Source organism: Rhea pennata, chromosome 1 (genome assembly GCF_028389875.1).
Source record: "Rhea pennata isolate bPtePen1 chromosome 1, bPtePen1.pri, whole genome shotgun sequence".
NCBI lineage: Eukaryota > Metazoa > Chordata > Aves > Rheiformes > Rheidae > Rhea > Rhea pennata.
Window position 1 is genome coordinate 125,563,344 of NC_084663.1, and position 19,946 is coordinate 125,583,289.

Genomic DNA, 19,946 nt, shown 5'->3' on the forward strand with positions numbered 1-19,946 from the left:
TTGAAAACAAGGAGATATGTATGTCTAAGGACAATTAAGCAAGAGAAAGCCTGTTACTCTATGAGAAGTCTTATTACTTTGATCAGCTACACACTGTATATAACTAGTTGAACAAAGTCCACGCAGACGACGATTTAGAAGATTTCTTTATACGTGGCTGTCCTCAATCGTATTATTGACTATCTGAACTTTTTTTAGTTAGATCACAGCTACGTATCAACACTTGCCTGTACACACTCATCTCCCCTCCCCACTCCTTCAGTTTTATGTAAGAGAAGGGAACAGAGCAAGAGAAATGCAGTTTGAAATTTCCACAGATAAAGGTAACATATATTTAGGTAAGTTCTCAATCTTCTGATTCCATTACTTAGACATAGGTGAGAATTTTTAATACTCAGACGGATGTTATCATATGCTGCCATCAATGTTTGTTTTACCTTGAAATTGCCCTAGAGGAAGCATTAGGTTTCTCTCTGGAGGAATGTAACGTAAAACAACTGTCAACTCTCCTTTATATTGAAGCCCAACATCTGCTGCAACCTCTACCTGACAGAAAAAAGAAAAACAGAAATCCATTTAAGCATAATTATTTGCCTCCTCCATTTCATTTTATTTAGTTGCACCAATAAGCTGTTATAAATGCTGCTTAAATATGTCAAGACATACCACATCACTTTCATATTAGACATTCTAGAGGGAATACAATCACATTTTAGAAAATTCTATGAACTAGGGAATGCAGGATCTCAGAAGAACAAAGTCACATGGCATTAGACACTGACTGGTGAACACACACATGCGAGATACCTAGCATGAAGGAGTGAAGAAAAACAGCAAATAAACAGAAGCAAACTTAAACTTATTTTGGAAACATAAACTGTAGCTCATTTAAGATGACATTCTGATTCCCTTATTTATATTAAACAGTATTTTATTCCCTAGCTAGTTTCAGATATTTTAGAAGAGTCACTTTTGGAATGGAGGTACAGAGAACTGGAGTAGGGGGAAGAAAGCAGAATCCAGCTCTGAACTAGAAAAGATTCTTGAAAACTACTATATTTCAGTAGTTTCAGTTATTCTCAGTATCCTTCTCTTTCTCTACCCAGGCATTATTTCTGCATCTTCTTGTTTTATAAATGTTTGAATCCTGCCCATAAAGAATGCATTCAGTACTCTTCAGAGCATCCTTGTTCAAAGAGTACCAGGCTTTCATTAACATATGCTGAACTTCTATTTACACTGTAAGAAGTTAGAAACTAAATTTTAAAAACAATAGATGCAATATATAGAGAACATGATATAACAGTGAACACTGATTTCTCCTAGAAAAATAAAATGCACTGGAAAAGAAATCCCATACATTTACAATAGAGATCAGGTCTACGAAAAACTAAGCCTAACCTTGATCAGTGACATCCACTAACAGAGGTGAGACTTCTTATATGTTCCCCTTCCCATACATATTTTAGTGCTCAGGCTTGGGTGTAAATACACAAATATTCCTGACTCCTCACAGACTGAGAACATGTATAAAGTGCCCTGGAATGCTGTGAGACAGACACGAAGGTACTATACAAGCATTCAGGGAACTATGTACAAATGAATGCCTCTGATTAGTGATAGTATTACTGTAAAATGGGTTCAGCTTACTTCCCAGCTCCCCAGCAATGTCAAAATTCTATTATCAAGAGAAAAGGGAATGAAAAGTAAACTCAAATACATACGGCACAGAGTCAGCACTGTTTTTATACCATAGACTGAAGGCTAAAGCACTCGCCACATTCATGGGGTTAAGCCCTATCTGTTCATATTCTGGGAAACGGTACTGGGAACAAAGGGATTTTAGTGATAACAGCACGGTCCTTCTGGTCCTTCTGTGACCTGGAAGCACTTTTACAACAACACAAGTATTCCTGTGTCAGCTCTGAGAAATACGGTCCTCTCTCCAGCAGTGTCTGGTGCCTGTTAATACAGTAAAGGACAAAAGAATACCTGCAGCAAATGGCTGTGAAGTAACCTGTGGACCAGGAAACCATCATCTAAATCTTCCCTGTCAGGCAGATAATGTACTGTCTAAATTATGTAGGTTAGCATCAGATTTCCCATAAAGGTGGCAAGGATTATTTTTTCTGCTTTACTGATTGGCACATAGTGGTACAGGTTCTTACTTCAAGAACAATTTGTCAACCCTCCCTCCACAAAACCACACATAAAATGGCTCTAGGCTTTGCCTTTCTCTGCAACCACAAAACTATTTTTTCTTCTTTTTCAGATAAAAGACTTGATAAAAGACTATTCAATGGTCATGGAAGAAACAGGTCTTAAAACCTCCAACCTTTTCACTAAAGCAGCTGAACAGAACAAATAAAGTACTGCAATAAAGCCCTGAAAATATTTCATTGACATTCCTTTCAGTATTGGGCAGTCCAAATGGGAGAACCACATGTAACCTGCATGTTTTTAATTTCAAAATGCAATAATTTATCAATCAGAAATAATACTCTCTTTGCTGATCAACAATCTTGGCAGCACATCTAAGTTGTAATAAATAATGTTTCTAAACTTGGAGGCAGAGACTTAGTCTCTGTTTGTTTTCCTTGGTAAGAAAGAATGAGCTTAAAAGTCCATTTAATGGGTTTGGAAATAATCAAATTACACCTTCCAGTTGGAATGGCTGAAATGCTTAGCACCTCATCATTTTTTTCCTGAGCAACAGAGCTTCATGATACTCTTTGGTGAAAAAAAAGTGGGGGGGGGGAATCTGCCTCCCCCTCCCAAGATTGAAATGAGACAGCAACAAGATTACTGCATGATAAGAAGCTCAATTTCATACTAATATTGCATATAAACTGTAAGCAAAACAAATGCAAAATGTGTATCTTACTATTGTAATGGTCAATGCTAAGTGACAGCAACAGTGACACCAGCCAGTGCTACTACAGAAATGTAATGGAGAATTCTACTCCAAAAGCTGATCCCCAAAAAGCATATTACCAAAAAACAAGTCAGATGGGAGTTTTGCAGATGGGTTTTATGGCTTGAAAGGAAGATGGTACAATCCTTAGCGAGATATAGTGCTGATTATGTTTATCATTACTAGTCACTTTCTCTTACTAGTATCTCATGCCGTTTCTGGGTCATGAAGCAAGAGCTGGTCACCCTCACTAACAAAGCTGACCTAGGAAACAGAGAACGTTCTTTCTTGCTATCTCTGAAGTGTGAGGGGTGAAGATGGATTTTCATGTGCATCTTCGGGCAAACTATTTACTGAAATATAAATTTGGCACAGATTAGACTAGAAGTATGCCGCACAAAGTGCCATACCTGGAAATTATACAGCAATCAGGTCCACTGAGGGAAGATGCAAATCAAACACTCCTTCCTACAACCCAAAACATAACACTATTCCCTTGAACATAATGAATACAGAACAAATGAGTCATCTGAGTCTATCTCCACACCATTTGTAGTACAATCTTGTATTCTTCTGCAACAAGAAAAATACACTTTCTGAAATGGCAATCTAAATCACTGTGTTCTTGGGGACTCTGGCTGCTATAGCAGCTAGCAGCTCAGAAGCCTTTAAACCTCAAGTTTACAATAGCTCTTTGAATTTCTTCCAAAAATAATCACACTGACTTTTGCCAAAGTAGGGGGTGCCCTAACATCAGAAGTAATCATATCTGTAGCTAAATACAATGCAAGACCTATTTCACAGAGAAACTGAATTGCAAGCTAAGGAGCCTTATCTAGTGCCTTTCCCAGTCAAGGTAAGTAAGAGATTAACAAGAAACTTTGTTACAGCCAAAAAGTGTGAAGTACTTTGAATTAAAACAGAAGAGGCCTCTCTTTCTTTAGTAGACTGCTGGGGTCAGACAGGAGGGAGTGGTAGAAAAGTTCTCTGTTTCATGTAAAGAATCATTGTCTTTCCTAGGTAATTTTTCCACAGCAATTTATTATCAGTTAGACTTATACTTTGTTTAAAAGGTGCTTTTTAAAGTAGCCATTCACATGTAAAGTCCTCATGAAGACTTTAAAAGCAGTATGTTTTGACTGAATAAAGAACAAATGTTATTTTTATTGCTATATTAGACAATTATAAAGTCACCATTTTATAAACATGCTCCAAAGGAAAAATAACTTGGCCTCATTAAATCTGCTTCACTGCAGTTCCACTGGCCTCTGGAAATCCTTACCTTAGGCTGGAGCACAAACCACTCATCACCCTGATTATCAAAGTTCCAGGAATCAAATGGAATTTCCACCTCCCCAAGGAAGCTGTTGCGTCCAAACCTGTCATAGTGCCAGACAGAAAGCTGTAGGGTCCTAGTTTCTAGCTGCGTATGACTGATGACATACTACCAAGACAAAAACAGAAAATGGAACTGTCAGAACAAGCATAAATAATAGTTTCCATGGTGTCTTTTACAGCTATAGTTAAATTTCACAAAGCCCACAGCAGCTAATAAATGATGCATGAAGGAGAGATTTGTTTTCTTTACGAAGATTGCTCTAGCTAAAGATCTCAAAGAAAACTGTTAACTAGAATTGTTTTCTTCACAGTCTGCATCCACTGGTAATTAATGCTACCATTATTATTGTGGCTTTCCTGTATTATTTACAGGGTATTTATTGCTATAAAGGAAATTATGATGCTTAAAATTGTCATCCTGTTTTTTGTTATACTTTATATACAAGAAACAGATTAACATAAAAGTTAAGTTTGTAAGAAGGAACCCTTTACATTACCCATTAGGGTTCTTTCATCCCTAAAGAGAATCTACCATACATATTTTCTAGAAGAAGTGCCCTCCTCTATTCTTCAATCATTCCTTAGTAACTTTTCAAAAGCCTGCGTTGTTCTGAAAACTATTAATCCTGTATCTGCAAAGTGTTCACCAAAAGTTTAAAAGTTATTAAAAACTTCTCTAAAGAAATATTTTATTCTAGCAAATACACACAAAATTATAAACATCTGGAATTCCAGCTCTGTATACTCTCCATTTAGTAAAAAGCCCATTAATTCCATGAAATTAACCCTGCTCTTAGTGTTAGCTGAGGACATCTAAGCCAGATGTCTTATTTTTTGCATCAAGAACAACATCTGGACATAGATATACATCCTCCAGAAGCTCACACAGTCAAGTCAGTTGGCTCTCCACACAAGAAAGCTATTCATGTATACACAGACACATCCAAGATGCTTAATCCTAGATGCCAACAGTTACAGTGTGAGAGCTGTGATATTTAGCCACAAAGGAATAAAAGTCAGAGAGAGAAGGTTTTTCATTTTTCTTTTTAACACTAGTAACAGTTGAGAAAAATTAGTTTAACTCTTGCTCATCTACCAATAATTGAAGCCCCCTTTGTCACAATTTACATTTTTAGCAAGTTGCAAGGTCCTATCTTCAAAGAGTTCCATACTGGCAAACATGTTTAATATTAAGTATGTTTCTTGCTAATTAGAGGCTAACATATTTTTTCTGCTATTCAGACAAGTCTTAAATTTACTACAAAGCATTTACAAATGAGACTATACAAGAGGCTCTCCTCTGGCAAGCAGTCTGGCCAGACCAAGTGTGTGCAAGTCTGTAAAATGACTTTATAGTCAGGTTAGGCCAAGTATACTGGCCAGGGAACATCTATTCATCTCTATTATAAGAAACTTGTTAAAACATTTCTGAAGTTATTAAAAGAAACGTTTCAGGGGAAAATAGAGTTTTTGGCTTCATAACAGCTGGTTGGGATGATTCTCATCAACAGACAGGCAGCAGAATCACCAGCAGCCTTGCAATCCAGATGCTGGAAAGCCAGTGAGCTGGGCACTCGGGAACTCTACCATTCCCACCTGCAGAGTCAAGGAGGTAAATAAGCTGTTTCTGAGGAGCATAAAACAGTTCAGCCTCTGTAGGCTGGACTCAGGTGACAGGTGAAGCAGCCAAAAGGGTGAGCACTCTAAAAAAATCACTTAAATGTGAAGTTCTAAGCCACCCTTACTTCAGCATCATTTGGTAACTTAGACAAGGCTTGGAAAGTCTTTAAGGTGCTTTTAACAACTCCGAGTTTAGTTAGATGGGAACATCAATAGTTCTAGAAGAGATATATGGAAACCAATGGAAGTTTTACCTGTAAAAGGAAAAAGCAAAGATGCTCTCTCAATGCTGAAAGCCAAAAATTACAGCTCAGTGGATTACAACATCTTTTTGCTTAAATGCTATCCTTTAAAGGTATATTTTCCAAATTCTAATCCCCATACTGGAATACTGTTAGAAAATGTCTATAAGCATAAACAGAACATTCATCATAGCTTATGAGAAAGACATTGTTCTCACCTTGAGCGTTTCATTAAACTCTGGATTGGTACTGTTACTTTTAATTTTGGTCTTGCGTTTACTTTGGTGGGATTTATCAGGTAAAAGGTATGCTTTGACATAGCTGCAGATCAAAAAGTAAGTTATCAGTAAGGAATAAAAACAACCAATTTGAACTAGGAGCTGTCAATGCTGCACCAGAAACATAAACAAGGAAATTAATTCTGGCAGACTAACCCATACATAACAGAGAATGTGCGAAACAGGCAAAGGTACGGTCTTTATCTACACAGTCACATTATGCTGTTACGACCAAGATAACCAAAGAGAAGAGCTAAATTAATTTACTCATCCTCAGAAATGTGGAAAATTTTCACAACACCCTTTCTGATACTTGATTATTGACCGGATATGTATGCCAATATATACAGTGAAAATACAAGAGAATGAAAAACTGACATATTACGTATCTGTAGTAGTAGACATTATTAGAGACATTAATTATTACCTCCTGATATATCAGGAAATTTACACATTACACTGAGAATTATTACAATAAGCTCTCAGAAGACTCAGTCTTTGCAAAGCGGCTCTATGGATGCATGAAACTGCAAACCAATCTGCCTCCCTCCATCCAAAACATCATCTGTCTCATATATTTTAGTTTTCGTTCTAGAAGTAAGATATTAACTCAGTCTCCCTGTTCATTTGTATTTTTCGCCCTTCTGCAGAGACTGCCAGCAGAGCGGTTGATAATTAAGTAACTTTATAGTTTCCTCCAACGTTGTCCTAAAAAACATACTGAAAATGCATTTCCCACAATGAATCCAAAAATAACCATCACCAAAATGCTGGCTTGTAGTAACTTAATCCTGTGAGTTCTCAAGTGGCTATCACACCGTCAGCCTTCATCCCTGCTGCCCTACAGGCAGCTCCACAACACAGCAGAGGGCACCCCTAGCAGAGTCTAGAAAGAAATTCGCTGTGCTTACGGATCTGTCCTTCGCTTCTTCTCATCTGCCACAGCCAAGTTTCTGCAACTTTTCACCAGGACATTGAGAGCACCTGTTTTGTAGCTGTAGGTGATATGAAGAAGGATTTCACCACTGACCTTCACATTGCCATAGTCACCAGTTTCACTATATACACTCAGCATGCTGTTAATGCTAGTCTGGAGGGGGGGAAAGAAAAAGACTTAGAAGCTTAAACAAATTATTCTTTTCTTAAATCTGCTTTTTCATATAGCTGCAGCCCAGCAATATTGTGACACTTGTTACGACTGGCTATGAAAATAGATATATCAAAGACTAGAAATACCACTTACTTTATTCAGTGTAAAAGGAAATTATTTTATACTTAATCATAGCTTAAACATTTAGAGAGTAGATTTTTCTTTTACATCTAGGACTCAAACCTACTTGTATAGGTGGCTAAATCTATATCACAACCAATAAATTCATGTATAAACTGAAGAACAGATAGGCTACATAAATTACAAGCTCACACAGCAAGCTCCAAGGAGCTAAAAATCATCTTTCTGTCTCAGCTGTCCCCTAAATTTTTACTGCATCTCATAAGATAACTGCTGGTAGAGCCATGAGAAAAACTTAAAAGGACTTCTCCAGCAATGAAGATGGTACAAAAACACATCTGGCTGAAGTGACACCAACCTCTCATGGGTATTTTTAATAGAATAAGCAGCATGTGATACCCACCATTTTAATAATTTTCCTAGAGCCAAAACAGTTTAGCAAAAATGCACGTAATTTACTGCTGCAAGGTAATATCAGCCCCAATACCTTTTTTCAGCCATGCCCATGTGGAATAGTGATTTGAGTATTTCCTTTCCAAAAGATTACAAAGAGGAAAGAATAAAATATTTTAAAATAAAATCAGAGCAGTATGTCCGCTACCAGAAGGCTGGTGTACCTTTTCTGTTGAGTCACTGAGCATGATTGCTCAAAAACATGTATAAGTATATAAATTCTATCATATATGAACCTTGTAAAGCACACAGATACAATCTTCAACACAAATGCAGAAAGAAAGAAACCAAAAAAGTAAGTTAAGCAGAGTATTCAGGAGAACTCACAGTATCACCATCTGCTTCAGGCACATTTAAGTGGGTCCATTTTCTATCAGAACCTTCTGTGAAGTTCTTTAAAGAAGGAGTGCAAAAGGTCAAGAGAGAAGAGCATTAGATAGCTAAAATAAGAATGAGTAAGTGCAGTGATAAAGCTTTACTCATATAGACAGGTAAAGAAACTTTGCATTGCAAAGCCATGGTGAGAAAGAACGAAGAAAGATACCACCATATGAGAGAAATCCACACTTTTTTCCATATACTTCAGGTATTGCAGGATACTCAATTCAAGGTAATTAACAAATGGAGATGAAATATCTGCTGTTCCAAAATAAGCAAATTGTATTTTACAACATTGACTCAGGAGATTCAAATTTGTATTGTATGGGATTTGGATTTGTCCTCATTTATGTTTGCATGAACTCAGTTCTCACTTAAGCTAGTCTGAAGCTAAGTTTTCATGTATTTGCAGAATTCAGGCCTTTGTAAGAAATTTCAGTTTCTTTGTGGAATTTGTAACAGTACATGCAAAAAAAATACAGAGGGTTAAATATGCCAACTGTGGGGAAAAAAATACATCATTAGAATATGGGGGAATAATTTCCACCACCACCACCCTGCCCCCTGCTTGTTAGAGCCATATCTAGAAATCTCTTCAATGAGCTCATGGACAACTACATCTTGAGCTACACCCTTTCCTCTTAGCTACGGTGAGGAGGGAAGAAAACAGTCACGGGGAAGAGCCCCACAAAAAATTAGTCTATTAAAAAACTCAACTTCCCAAGCATCCTGCCTAAGGGCCCTGCAGCAAAGAAAGCTGGAGTGATGAGCAGGTCTACATCAATATGGTGAACAACAAAGAGACATCAAGAACAGAACAACTAACAATTCTTTTAAAAAGAAATTATCCTGAAAGTTCATTTTATACATCATGTAGGGATAACAAAAGCAAAAAGGGTTTTGTTTGCATTTTAGCAGTTTTGTTTCAGCTGGACTTCTCTAAACTCATAAAGGGAAAACGCAAAGTAAAAAAGGCTTGTGTTTATATTACTTTGTACCATTGTATAACTGCCTGAGATGCCATGGATGGACTGGTTCACATCACTGAACAATTAGCAATATACACCAACAACCATGTCTTATTTCTGCTTATTCTTAATACACTTCAAGCTAAATTTAGTTGATGACTTTCATAGAATCATAGAATCAGTAAGGTTGGAAAGGACCTCTGGAGATCATCTAGTCCAACCTCCCCACTCAGCAGGGTCACCTAGAGCACATTAGACAGGGTTGCATCCAGGCAGGCCTTGAATACCTCCAGAGAAGGAGACTCCACAACCTCTCTGGGCAACCTGTGCCAGTGCTTTCTACAGGGAAGAAATTCCCCCTCACATTCAGGTGGAACTTCCTGTGCTTCAATTTCTGCCCATTGCCTCTTGTCCTGTCACATGGGACAACTGAAAAGAGTTTGTCCCCATCCCCTTGACACCCTCCCTTCAGGCACTTATACACATTGGTAAGATGCCCCCTCACTCTTCCGCAGGCTGAAGAGGCCCAGATCTCACAGCCGTTCTTTGTAGGGTAGATGCTCCAGCCCTCTCATCATCTTCCTAGCTCTACCTACGCTGGACTCTCTCCAGTAGCTCCATGTCTCTCTTGTCCTGGGGAGCCAGTACTGCCCAGGATGCAGTACTGAAGATGAGGCCTCATCAGGACTGAGTAGAGGGGCAGGATCACCTCCCTCAACCTGCTGGCAACACTCTGCCTAATGCACCCCAGGAGACCATTGGCCTTCTTGGCCACAAGGGCACATTGATGGCTCATGGTCAACCTGTCATCCACCAGCACTCCCAGGTCCTTCTCTGCAGAGCTGCTCTCCAGAAGGTCAGCCCCCAGCTTGTACTGGTGCATGGGGTTATTTCTCGCTAGGTGCAGGACCCTTCACTTGCCCTTGTTGAACCTCAGGAGGTTCCTCTCTGCCCAGCTCTCCAGCTTGTCTAGATCTGTCTGAATGGCAGCACAGCCCTCAGATGTGTCAGCCACTCCTCTCAGCTTGGTATCATCAGCAAACTTTCTGAGGAGGCACTCTGTCCCCTAAATCCAGGTCACTGATGAAGAAGTTGAACAGGATGGGACCCAGCACTGAGCCCTGGGGGACGCCACTAGCCACAGGCCTCCACCTAGACTCCACGCCACTGATGACGACCCTCTGAGCTCTGCCTTTCAGCCAGTTCTCAATCCACCTCACTCTCCACTCATCTAACCCACACTGCCTGAGCTTATGTAGGAGGATGTTATGGAAGACAGTGTCAAAAGCCTTGCTGAAGTCAAGGTACACAACGTCCACTGCTCTCCCCTCATCTACCTAGCCAGTCGCTCCATCACAGAAGGCTATCAGATTGGTTAAGCAGGATTTCCCCTTGGTGAATCCATGCTGGCTACTCCTGATCACCTTTCTTTTCCTCCATATGTCTGGAGATGATATCTGGAAGGAGCTGTTCCATTACCTTTGCAGGGATGGAGGTGAGGCTGACCGGCCTATAGTTGCCTGGGTCCTCCTTCTTGCCCTTCTTGAAGACTGGAGTGACACTGGCTTTCTTCCAGTCCTCAGGCACCTCCCCAGTTCTCCAGGACCTTTCAAAGATGATGGAGAGCAGCCTGGCAACAACATCCGCCAGCTCCCTCAGTACCCGTGGGTGCATCCCATCTGGACCCATGGATTTGGGGATGTCTAGCCTGCCTAGAAGGTCTCTAATCCTTTCCTCCTCAACCAAAGGAAAGTCTTCCCTTCTCCAGACTTTCTCCCTCATGTCCAGGCTCTGGGATTCCTGAGGGCTGCCCTTAGCAGTGAAGACTGAAGCAGAGAAGGCATTCAGTAATTCTGCCTTCTCTGTATCCCTTGTCACCAGGGCCCCTGCTCATTCAGTAGTGGCACACATTTTCCCTAGTCCTCCTGTTGCTGCCGATGTATTTGAAGAAGCCCTTCCTGTTGTCCTTAACATCTCTTGCCAGACTCAATTCCAACTGGGCCTTAACCTTCCTCGCCGCATCAATGAAAAATGTTTCATTTAAAGCCTATTGTTCATTAATAACATTATTTCATCATGTGACACAATAGTATGCGGTGATTTCACGGACAAGCAAACTACATGAAAAGAATCTGTAAAATGCAGAAGGCTCAAATGCATAAAACAAGAAGAGTAAAAGCAAAAATAAGAGAGTTGGCAAATGTTACTCTCTAGTAACATGCAGTTATAGGTATTAAAAAAAAATTTTTTTTATACTGATCTACTCCAGCAGGGAGAAGTGGCTTGCCATTCAAAACTTCTCCATTAATATAGCATGCAGTGACATTAAAAATCAGGTCAGGGTGAATACAGAAACAGGAGTATTGAGATGTGAGATTATCTCAGACCTACAGCAGTGGAAAAGCAACACTTTGGGAGAAAAGTCAAAGGGAAAATCTATATTAAAAGGCAAAAACAGTGCAGAGAACATAGAAAGAATATTGTCTACAGTATTTTAAGAGAGGTTGCTCTCTAAATGCAATACCTCAATTAATGAGCTAAATGGCAAAAGCACTTAAACACCTGCACCTCTTACATCCATATTCAGAGGAAAGACGATTCTGTCTGTAAAATCCCTGGGACCAAGCAGGAGTTGGAGACAACGAGTCATCTCAACCTCAGGTAAGTGGGTATAATTTAATCAATGTCAAACAAGTTACATTTGCTCAGATCTGACCTGGTGTGAAGTGCCATACATCTTGCTGTTATCTGTTTTTGTGAATTACACAAATTAGAAGGAAAAGGTCTAGACATGGCCAGATCTAAGACACCAAAAGACTCTATAACAGCAATTTTCTCAGACCCTTCTCCTCCCCAGGTAAGTCAAGCTCTGGTTAACACATCTCAATCTCTTTGGGATTGAGAACTTAAATGAGCATTCCCTGGGCCCTGCATATGTACTAATGGAGATGCAGTCCACAAAACAGTCCACCAGTTAGTATCATAGACCAAAATTTCTCTTCTCTTTTAGCATACAGACTCCTTAGCTTTCTTCATTCTCTTCAGCTCTCTCATACTCTACCTAGAGGCTGCTGCAGTTTACTGGTACTCTATACGCTGACTAGAGCTACTCCAAGGCACAATGGAGAGTGGCCAGAGAGGGCTCTGGCAATTGTCTGAAGATCCTATGGGCTGCTTACATCCTGGCTGTCATCCCAATAATGAGGTACACAGTAAGTAGTCATAAACTAGACCGTGTCAAAGGCTGTTTTTATCAGTCGTTTTCTTTCCCACTGAATAACAGATTGCATAATGAACTGTATAAGGCTGGACACATCTGTTTTGTCCCATTTTAAGAGCTCTTAAACCTGGAAATCCAGCTGTCCTTTTAAATCCAACATTAGATTGCAACAGTTGGATGACTATATGAGTCATATGAGACTCAAGCATCTGATTTACATCATATATCTTATATGTGTCACAAGAAACAAAAAGGTGTACCAGAAAAACACACTACAATCCTTGCAGAAAGTAGAAAAGCTGTGACCAAACAAGATCCTCAAACATCTCCCTCTCACTGCAAGCAGAAATACTTTTCAAATGTATCGCATTATGGAGAATGGAAGAAGTTGGGCTGGGAGACAGATAATGATTCCATAAAAGTTGAATGTATACAAACACGCAGAAGAGTACTTCTGTCCCAAGAACATGAAAGAGGTGCCTAGATTTTACCATGGACACCACCCATTCCCAACACCCAAAAAGTAGAATGAGGTGGAAGATCCCATTGCATTCTTTTCTCTTTGTTCCAAGCAAATTAAGATTAACAACACCTCTGCAAAGCTGAGCAGTCACACACTGCAAATACCTATGGTTTGCCTTCTCCACATATCAAGTTGGTAGGACCTGAGTGTGTGGGGAAATCTGCTGCAAAATGGCTCTCTCTTTCAGTATGTACTCCAGAGAATAGCATTTTAGCTTTGTATAGCATTAAAAACATAATAGAAGAACTATCAAAAAGTGAAAGGCTTTTTCTAAAGAGCAAGATAAAGAAAGATCTGTTTTAAATTCTTAGGAGAACTACTCACAACAATGTTGTTATGTGGTATGATATTAAACTCCATTTTGGAGCAGGAATTGGCTTATGTAGAAGGAAAAGTATATATTTCCTAAACAAGACCTTACCGTTGATAATCCACTAATCATATGTCCATGTTTTCTGGAATAATGAGAGGCCACTATGTCATCAGTATCTTCTTCTGTCTCTCCCAGATAGTCCTCAATGAAAAAGAAACAGTCATTTTAGTCACTGTGCTCTGTGCTGTATTTGGCCAGTCTCTGTCCCTGAGTTTTGTTCCATGTATTTTCCATTTAAGGAAGACCGTGCAGGATGCATTTAAAATTCAGATCTCTAGAGGAATTTTGATTTACATTTTCCATATCTTTGCACAGGTACAAAATGGGAAGAGAGGTTCTCAGGATTTCAGGTTTCAGTTGTTTGAGAACTTTAAAACCTTGACACACACACTTCATGTCTTAATCTGGAGTTGAATAACTTTGCATGGTCAAAGACTATACACATAAATAAAACCCACTTCTATGCCTACCTAACAACCCCATGTGAATCACCTCATCTGCTTATGAGTATGGGCATTCAAGAATTTAGTTTTGGACACCTTGGAGGGATATGGAAAGAAGTTTTCAGATGTTAGCTAAAGAAGTCACTGAATTAAACTCTGAATAGCAGTCAAGGGTCTGAGCATCACTGATACTAGCTTAGTTGAAGTCATCTGTCATTATCCAGAATCCACCTCTGTTATATGGCTGATTCCCTGGTTACAATCCAGTTTCTGAGGGACATATTTTTACAATCCAGTTTTATGATTATTATTCACATTTATATCACTCATACTCATGCATATACAAGTAGACAAGCATACACATGCTATTTGCATTATGCTTGTACCCTTCACATTGTCATTGGTGAGAGATGATGATTTTATGAATGTAATCTCAGGCACTGAATTGCTTTCTGACAGGCAGTCCTGAAAGCCCTACATTGTTGTCAAATCACATGGGAAGAAACTTTTCTTGGCATCATGCACACTGAACGTATTTGAGGGGTAACCAGAAAGAAATAGTTTTCACAAAATTTGATCTGCAAATTCAAAATGATTAAAATTCCTATATTATTAAAAAAAATAATCAGTTCTTGCATAACTTCATATATATGCTTGAATTTTAATAAGCAAGACCAAACTAACATCTTCAGCTCATATAGAGAAAAAAATCATTTTAATTTTTTGAACACTGCAAGGTAATAAAGTAAAACTTAACAACAAATTTAAAACCTGACTGATAGTCCTTACAGGAGTGCTATCTTTAAATAAAAATTACAGAAAATAATCCAGGTAGCTATACAAGTAGGTTAGAAATTTCAGTGGCTTCCTCAAGTCTTATGGCAGTTATTTTAACAAACTTTTACTTTAGTTTTAATGGAAGTCAAATATTGAAATCCATTATACAGCTACTTTGCAGCTGTAAAAATTCCATGTGATGACCTATGTCACTCACTTGCCCTCACTCTCCCAAACTAAACAGAGATTTTTCTGTAGTGAAACTAAGGAGTCTCTTGGATTTCTATGCCAAACATAAAAAACAGAGCAGAAAAGAAATGCTGCTGGAGACTTGAACAGTCAAAGTTTATGTAAAGATATTCAGAACATTTATCACCAGTATGCATAGAAACCAGCTGTTATTTCTCTATTTCTTTGTTCCAGTGACTGAACTGAAACAAAACAAGTGAAAGTGATGCATAATCTTCTATTACTACTTTCCAATTTTAATTGTGAATATTTAATATTGTGCAAAGAGAAATCAGGATACTCCATTACTCCAGTTGGGACCAAATTTACATACTGATGCAAAAATTATTCTTCATGTTTTTACCATAAGTCTCCTCTGTTGGTCTATTTCTTTTCTGTTTTATTCAAGGTATTGTTACCACCTCACAGAAATAAAGAAAAAGTGGTATGTATTTTATACTCTAAGGAAAGAGTCAAAAGAGTCCCAGATACTGTGCAGCAAACTATTTCAGGAAGAGAGAGAGAGACAGACAGACAGACAGCTGGATCCTTAAAAAGCAGGAAAAAAAAAACTAAAAAAACACTCAAAGGAAAAAATCCTGCCCTTCACTTCTACTCTACACAGTGACTTCAGAATTCAGCTGATGCTTACTAGTTGGCCCAAAAATACACACTTTTTTCCCCTGACAATGCAACAGTTTAAATGAAGAAGCAACTCTGGTAACATGGCCCAAACTCTTTCCTTTACACTATTATATACATAGATGTGGTATTTACAATCAACAATGACACATTTGGGTCTCTGAGTAAATAAATATAGGGAAAAAAAGAAAGGTAACATCTTCAAACTGAGTATTTCAGGTTTAGAGAGTCAAATATTAACAGTGCTTCATAGAGAATTCTAAGGACAGAGGACCACCAATTTTTATCTGCAACCAGATTATACAAAACTAAAACAATAGCTAACATTCAATCTCTTAATTCATTTTACACTACAATGACAATGTTTCTCAGGAGGTGTGATAGAACTGCAACTACATAATTGGTTAGTGTTGCTTATTGAAGTTAGAACTGGTAGAACATTAATCTCATGGTCTCCAGTGGGGGTTATAAAATGCACATTACCCAATTACTTCTAGTAAAGCTACTCAGCATGGGATGAACACCTTTTGGCCCTGAATTCAACATAAATCTCACTAGAGAAGGTGTTCACACTGGAATACAACATAGATTTAACTGGTTATCAATACTCATTGATAGATATATTCAACAGTATGGAGGTTTGGGGGGTTTGTCCCTTTTCACTACCAAGAGCAATGCAAGTTAGACAAGGAAAATACCCATTAAATTATCCAGCTCATCTTCCTGTATGTGTAAGGTGTTTTCCTGAAAAAGCTGGGAGTAAAGCAGCTAAAAGCCTTTTCCCACCTCTTCAGTGACAAATTCCAGCTATTTGCTTATCCTGTTTGAACGTGACATCTCCCACCTCACTACTATGAGCTCCCATCACCCAGGAGTAGGGGAGCAAAGGACCCCAGCTACCTCCACCCACTGCCCAGGAGAAAGGAGGTCGTAATTTTTCTCAGGCTGAAGGAGCTGTTGTTATCTTCCTCAGGTGTCCCTTCCGCCCCTTGTATCAAGCAGCAAGGAAGCTAAACTCCAGCAATGCTACTACCTTTATCATGAACACCTGCATCCATAATGAATCTATGGCAAGACTCTGGAGGAGTCCTGTGAGTCAAACTACTCTGAAAAACATGATAATGCTGAAGCTGATAAATGCAATTCAATTGATTTCCTAAGAGAGCGAGAAACGTGAGTTGAATAAGCGCTCTATGAACCTTGTTCTGAAGAAAGTTTAAAGATGCATTAGCATTCTCACAGTCCCTGGAGCAACTAAATCAAGGTTATAGCACAAGAGAAGTCCCTTGAATTAGCAAAGAAGCTACAGAATTGCTGAGATCCAATCTGAAATTTCAGTTTGAGTCAGCAGAAAAACAGGAAAACTCTGAATATGAGGAAGATAAAAATCAAAGAACAGACAACCATTATGGGCTTGGCATATCTAGTAGCTGCCTCAGAGGAATCCCTAAATGACAACTAGGGCACCCTGTACTGTTAGAAAAGGACACCAATCTATTTCAAGCTTGTATTTTCTTATTTTATGCTTCTTCTGCAGTCCTTTCAAACTTATTAATCAAGAACATATCCATTTTCTTTGCTAGAATTGAAAATAATAAAACATTTCTTTTTTTAAGATTCTCCTCAGCACGAACTCAGGTTAACCCAACACATACGAAGGGCTTTTTTATTTCCTTAAAAATTAATCCAAACAAAGCAACACTGCAGAAAAATTCTCTGAGTGCTTACAGCCCAAGAAATGGAAGGCATCTCCAAGCACATTATTTTCCACCAACTCGTAAGTATCAAAAGCTATAATAAGGGGAGACATCTCCCATGGACAATGTTCTTCTGACAAGAGCAGATGGTAGAGAGTTCTATGCCACTGGACAAAATGCTACCATCACAAAGGGTTATAGTTTTTTTTTGTTTGTTTTTTTTTAGCTATACACTTGTATTTGGAAACTTCAAAATAAACTATAATTAGATTAATAAAAATTCAAAGAACTCTTTTTTTTCCTTCATGCACCCTTAGCAAGCTGGGTTTTTCTTTATAGCACAGATGCACATCTGCAACGTGTACATCTTGGAGATGTACTAAGAGGAGAGGGAAGTTGTGAAACACTTTAGGAAAAGCAATCCACACAGAACAGTAGGAAGGAGGTATGGAGATGTAAAACAGTGAATAGGAAGAACAGGCGGTAACAGTGGTGAAAAAGAAAGCTGGGGCTTCATCTGCGAAAAAATATATGGAGAAAAACAGAAAAGACTAAGCCTTTGAAGTACAGTATTTTTCAGCATTAAAATTAAAATCTAACAAAGTATGAATTAACAGAACTTTGGAGCACATATAATATAGTACCCGAGCATTATTTTCAAGCCTGATTTGACTCACTTGTAAACTAAAAAAAATAAATCAAATTAGTAACAAACTAACTGTGACTATTCATTGGAATCATTCCACATCCACCATACTTGGAATATGAAGCTGTTTAAAAGCTGATATAAATATAATATATATTATTTGCAGGATATGTAATATATAGATATGTATATTTATATATTCACTTTTCAATTATATTTTATATTACATACATATACACACACACACACAGAGCTGATTTTGTATGCCTGAACAAACAGAATTTCCTCTAGATGAATATTTCTATATTTCTAACTCACCAAGTTCTGATCTAAGGCACTAGGTACTGATTTGCTTCTTATACTCAGAGTATCCTCATTTCCTTCAGAGAAAGATTCACTCAAATCTATCTCTGATCGGCTGCGATCTGGGAAATAAAAACAATGAAAACGTTCATTATAATTTGTACAAAAAACACTCCCTGTTCCATTTCGCCACACTTATCAAAAAACATTGCCTCAAACATATTTTTTTTTTTTAAAATGAAACAGTACTTCTGCAATATTTTCTGTAACACACTCTGCAACTACTGAACATTAAGATGAAAAACAGGAAAGCACGTTTTATGATCAGCCTTCTGGCCAGATCCCTTTTCCCCTGCACTATTTATCTGTTGTAATTCTGTTCCCTGTGGATCATACTGTTGATCAAGGTTTTGACTTTCTCTGGCAGGCCTATCAGCATAGGATACTGCAAAATCTACAGCTCAAGCATTCACAGCAATTATCAAATCTTTCCATTATCACTAAACTCCCCCCAATGTCTGTTTCAGAATTAAGCAACTACAGGAGGAAATATTTTTGCTGTTACTGGTGTTTCCTGTGCAAACAGAGGAGGAAACCCAAAGCTCTGCTCAAAGCTGCGAAGAGCAATATTCCCATTGACATTTTGATGCTTTCGAGTGGAAAAACCTAAGGTGAAAAAAGTGTCTCCATTGATTAGCTCTGTGGAACATGCCACCAGCCTTCTGCTTCCAGCTAAATTCAACTGAAAGACAGTGTGCCCTGTTGTGCTTCAGAGACTAACCTGCAAAGCTGAACCCACTTGGTTAGACATGTAAGAAGCAAGTTGAATGACTGGGAAAAGCAGAAGGCTGGAGGCTCCTGCCTCCTATTTCAGATAGGAAGAGGAGGAGGATCTTCACCCAGTGCTGTAAAATGGCTCTGAGAGCACCCTCCTGTGCAAGCCTTTACTTTACAGCTTCTAATGAAAGGATGTAAATCACAGCCCAACCTACTGGTTTTGTGCAAATGGTATAAAGACTGCAAGTTGTTCTCTGACAGCTCACTGCTTCCCATGGTTATCTGCTTGTGGTCAAAGTGGGCATGAAATGTAACCAGAGTAGCACGGTGGTGTTTATATAGATGTAAATAGGTAGCATTTTATAAAGTGGATCACACAGGAATTATTTTACAATATGCTATTATGCTCATAACAATTCCAAGAGCATGTTATTTACATAATACTAACATTGCACCAAGATTACTGGTGTTAAGATTACCATTTTTTTTTCAAATATGAAACTTATTAAGTGATACAGATCTGTTTAACAAGAAGGAAGGATTTTCAGAATTAATACGAAAAGATACATTAAATTTATATCTGCTCTTTCCAGGTGCATTAAAAACAGGAAGTGCAGAGTCACAAGAGTAGGCACAATCCTCTGATGTGGAGCTGGCAGAAAGAAGTTAAAGACTTGATACTTGCCTGATGATAAAGATACCCTAGAAACTGCAATCGAAGGTGTTCCAGATGATTTCCTACAGTGCTTCTTTACTAAATCTTCAGGTACACTTTCACTTGCAGGAAAAATCATGCCATTTTCTAAGCCAGTGACCTGCCCAGTAAGAAAAATGCACATCCCATAAATATAAAAAGCAAGCTTATTCACAATCTGTCTACAAAACCACCATTTCC

General features: G+C 38.5%; 1 protein-coding gene across 1 annotated transcript in view; it reads right to left on the reverse strand.

The window, feature by feature from the left end:
- The window catches only part of SYTL5 (synaptotagmin like 5), a 61,185-nt gene that overhangs the window by 4,809 nt on the left and 36,430 nt on the right, over window positions 1-19,946 (reverse strand). Inside the window, exons 7-14 of the mRNA XM_062574044.1 lie at window positions 19,737-19,866; window positions 18,290-18,396; window positions 13,587-13,679; window positions 8,404-8,469; window positions 7,304-7,482; window positions 6,333-6,435; window positions 4,197-4,358; window positions 438-546 (exon numbers count right to left, since the gene is read on the reverse strand). Of these exons, the coding sequence (XP_062430028.1) occupies window positions 438-546; window positions 4,197-4,358; window positions 6,333-6,435; window positions 7,304-7,482; window positions 8,404-8,469; window positions 13,587-13,679; window positions 18,290-18,396; window positions 19,737-19,866 (949 nt within the window). The remainder of the gene's footprint in view (window positions 1-437; window positions 547-4,196; window positions 4,359-6,332; window positions 6,436-7,303; window positions 7,483-8,403; window positions 8,470-13,586; window positions 13,680-18,289; window positions 18,397-19,736; window positions 19,867-19,946) is intronic.